The following is a 3493-nucleotide window of genomic DNA, read 5'->3' as shown; positions in this document are numbered from 1 at the left end:
ATAAATCTTTTGATCTGCATTAAGACTCCATGTTCCTTCTCTGGATGTGGATAACATTTTCCATAATAAATCTTTGGAATTGTACTAGATAATTAAATTTCTAAGAAGTGCTATTTCTATCAAAGTTGATCATCACAAAATGTTCCTGTTAGTTTGTACTATGAGCTCCTGATTGTGCTCACTTCATTCAGCATCAGTTCATGTAAATCTTTCTAGATTATTCTGAAGTCTATATGCTCATTATTTTTAATGAAAGAGTTCATTATATCACATAATACCACAATTTATTTAGCCATTCCCCAATTGAGGGGCATCCCCTATAATTCCAATACTTTGCCAATACAAAGAAAGCTGCTATAAATATTTTTATACATGTGGGTTCTTTTGCACTTTTTTATGGTCTCTTAGGGACACACCTAACAAAGGTCTTACCACATGAAAAGATATGTACTTTATGTACAATATGTGCATAGTATAGTGCCACATTGATCTGCAGAATATTGGAATAAGGTCACAATTCTAACAAAAATGCATTAATGTTCCAATTTACCCACATCCTCTCCAATTTTTATTATTTTCTTTTTAGTCATATTAACCAATCTCATAGGTAGGAGGTAGCACCTCAAAGTTGTTTCATCTGCATTTTTTTGTAATTGATAGTGACTTAGAGCATTTTCTCATTTATTGAGCCTGGTCTGTTGTCTTTGGCCATTTATCAACTGGGAATATGCAATTTTTCAGTGAAACTTTATATACAGGAAAAAGTGGAATAATAATAGAATAGAATTACACTTTTTTTTTATTCATGGAGGTTTCAATAAGGCTGGAATATATTTGAGTGTAGAATCAACTTGTAGTGCAGTCAATCAACATTAATTAAGTACCATGTGTTCAGGGATGGAGTTAAGAGTTGAGAATACAAAAGAGGCAAAGAAAAGCCTTTATCCTCAAGGACTTTACCATTTAATAAGGGGCATAACATGAAAAGAAACATGTACATAAAATGGAAATAATTAGAAGAGAGAAAGCAATGGACTTAGGAGGCTTTCTGGGTACAAGTAAAATTTTATTTGTAATTTGAGGAAGGTGAATAGACAGAAAGAGACATGATAATTATTTTCTGGATTACAAAGTCTACACTGGTGATTTCTCATGGACCATCTTTCATTTTGGCTTCTGTGGTTCTCTACACAATAGAGTTTTCCAATTGATATGCCTTAATTTATTTGAGTTATTTTCTTTTGTTTTCACCACATATCTGCCAGAAGTCAAGCATAAGTGATGAGAAATAAGACATCAGTGAAGGAATTCATCCTCCTGGGACTGACAGATGACCCACAGCTACAGATCTTGATTTTCCTCTTTCTTTTTCTCACCTATATATTGAGTATAACTGGCAATCTAACCATCATCACCCTCACCCTGCTGGATTCTCACCTCAAGACTCCCATGTATTTCTTCCTCAGGAATTTCTCCTTCTTAGAAATATCATTTACATCTGTTTCCATTCCAAGATTTTTGGTCAGTATAATAACTAAAGAAAAAATTATTTCTTACAATTCTTGCATGGCCCAAGTATTCTTTTTTATCCTCCTTGGTGCAACAGAATTTTTTCTCCTTGCTGCCATGTCCTATGATCGCTATGTGGCCATCTGCAAACCTCTACACTACATGACCATCATGAGTAACAGAGTCTGCAGCCAGCTTGTAATTAGTTCTTGGTTAGCAGGATTTCTCATAATCTTTCCACCAGTCATTATGGGACTCCAATTGGATTTCTGTGATTCCAATGTCATTGATCACTTCACCTGTGATTCTTCTCCCATGTTGATGATCTCTTGCACAGACACCAAGATCTTAGAAATCATGAGTTTTTTCTTGGCTGTATTAACACTTATGGTCACTTTAGCATTAGTGATTCTTTCTTATGCATTCATCCTCCAAACCATTCTGAGAATTCCCTCTGCCCAACAAAGGAAAAAGGCATTTTCCACTTGTTCTTCCCACATGATTGTTGTCTCCATCTCTTATGGAAGCTGTATTTTCATGTATGTCAAGCCCTCAGCAAAAGAAGGGGTGGCTATGACTAAAGGTGTAGCAGTCCTGAACACTTCTATTGCCCCAATGCTGAACCCCTTCATTTATACCCTAAGGAACCAACAAGTGAAAAAAGCTTTTAAAGACATTGTCCGAAAAATTTTTTTCTTACAAAATAAATAATTTTTTTATAAAATCCATACTTGAAAATTAAAGAAGTACCTAAATAAATTCCTGAGATAATCTAGAGGTTCCTTTTGTGCATCCCTTTTTTTCCTTCACAGCAGTGTATAAATTACTTGGGACAAATATTTTTAATGTTGTTTCATTTATATGTATACTATATATAAAATGTCAACTTAAAATTTTATTCATTTTACATATGTATATTATCTTTTATTCTGAAATACAATTGAGTTTTTTCCCTGAGGCAATTGGGGTTAAGTGATTTGCTCAGGGTCACACAGCTAAGAAGTGTAAGTATCTGAGTCAAATTTGAACTCATATCCTCCTGACTTCAATGCTTGTGCCCTATCCACTGCACCATCTAGTTGCCCTACAAATGAGTTTTTAAAAAGTTATTCCGGTTTGCAAAAAAACAGATGAGCATTTAATACTTTTATTGAAAGGATGCAATGAATCTTTTAAGTTTTATTTTTCAAAGCCTCTTCAGTATTTTGGTATCTTTTCTTAATGAATTTTCTTCTTTTGAATGAGTGAAATGAGATATCCAATGTGTTTTTCAACATTTAAAGCATTACAAAAATCCCATCTATTAAAATTATATCTGTGGCATTTTTCCTTCTAGGAGAGAGAATTAATGAAATATCCAGCTCTTAATGTGCTGTCAAATCTTTTTACATATTGGTGGGTTTAGCTTTGAATGTAAATGTAATTCCATTTAACTAACAATGACAGTGAATTAGATACAGTCTCAAAAGCAATTGACAGATTAATACAAAATTCAGGTGTCATAGTACTGTAAGTTCATCTCTAGCAAAATCTGTCAGGGATAATATGGTTTTATATGCATGCAGTTCCTGATTCCAACCTGAAAATGAGACTCATTGTTGTCCAACCAATCAATCAAAACTTCCTCTTTCTTATGAACACCTTCAAGTTGAGAGTAATAAATGTTTCTACCAAGGTCATAGAAATCTAAGTTTTTTGGTTAGTTTCTGTTTTTGTTTTCCCTCCTTGATTGTATTTACATTCATGTCCACTATGGCATTAGGAATATTGTCTTGCATATATATCCTGTACTAGATGTAGCAGTCCTGATGGCCTGCCTCTTTCTTCCAAAGGGAAAGAATAAAGATTCACCTTCATAATTATTCAAATTACCTACAAGTTAATGGAGGGTTCCTTTGCTTTCAGTAAATTGATATGAATTAAGTTTATGGAAAGAAAGTTTTCTAATCCCCATATTACTAAGAAGAAAATGGTTTCTCAATTA

The 3493-nt window shown here is 33.5% G+C and overlaps 1 protein-coding gene across 1 annotated transcript; it reads left to right on the top strand.

Annotated features, from left to right (window-relative positions):
- The first annotated feature begins 1281 nt into the window (after window positions 1–1281).
- LOC141542786 (olfactory receptor 6C76-like) lies at window positions 1282–2220 on the top strand. The gene has a single exon (XM_074267372.1). It carries the CDS (start codon window positions 1282–1284, stop codon window positions 2218–2220), a length of 939 nt encoding a protein of 312 aa, XP_074123473.1.
- The last annotated feature ends 1273 nt before the right edge of the window (window positions 2221–3493 follow it).

The sequence above is a fragment of the Sminthopsis crassicaudata genome, chromosome 5 (genome assembly GCF_048593235.1).
Source record: "Sminthopsis crassicaudata isolate SCR6 chromosome 5, ASM4859323v1, whole genome shotgun sequence".
NCBI lineage: Eukaryota > Metazoa > Chordata > Mammalia > Dasyuromorphia > Dasyuridae > Sminthopsis > Sminthopsis crassicaudata.
Note: the sequence above shows the minus strand (reverse complement) of the source record. Positions and strands in the feature narration are given on the sequence as shown.

Bases quoted from the DNA above. Each gene is read 5' to 3' on its own strand.
- LOC141542786 (XM_074267372.1), top strand. From the start codon at position 1,282: ATGAGAAATAAGACATCAGTGAAGGAATTCATCCTCCTGGGACTGACA.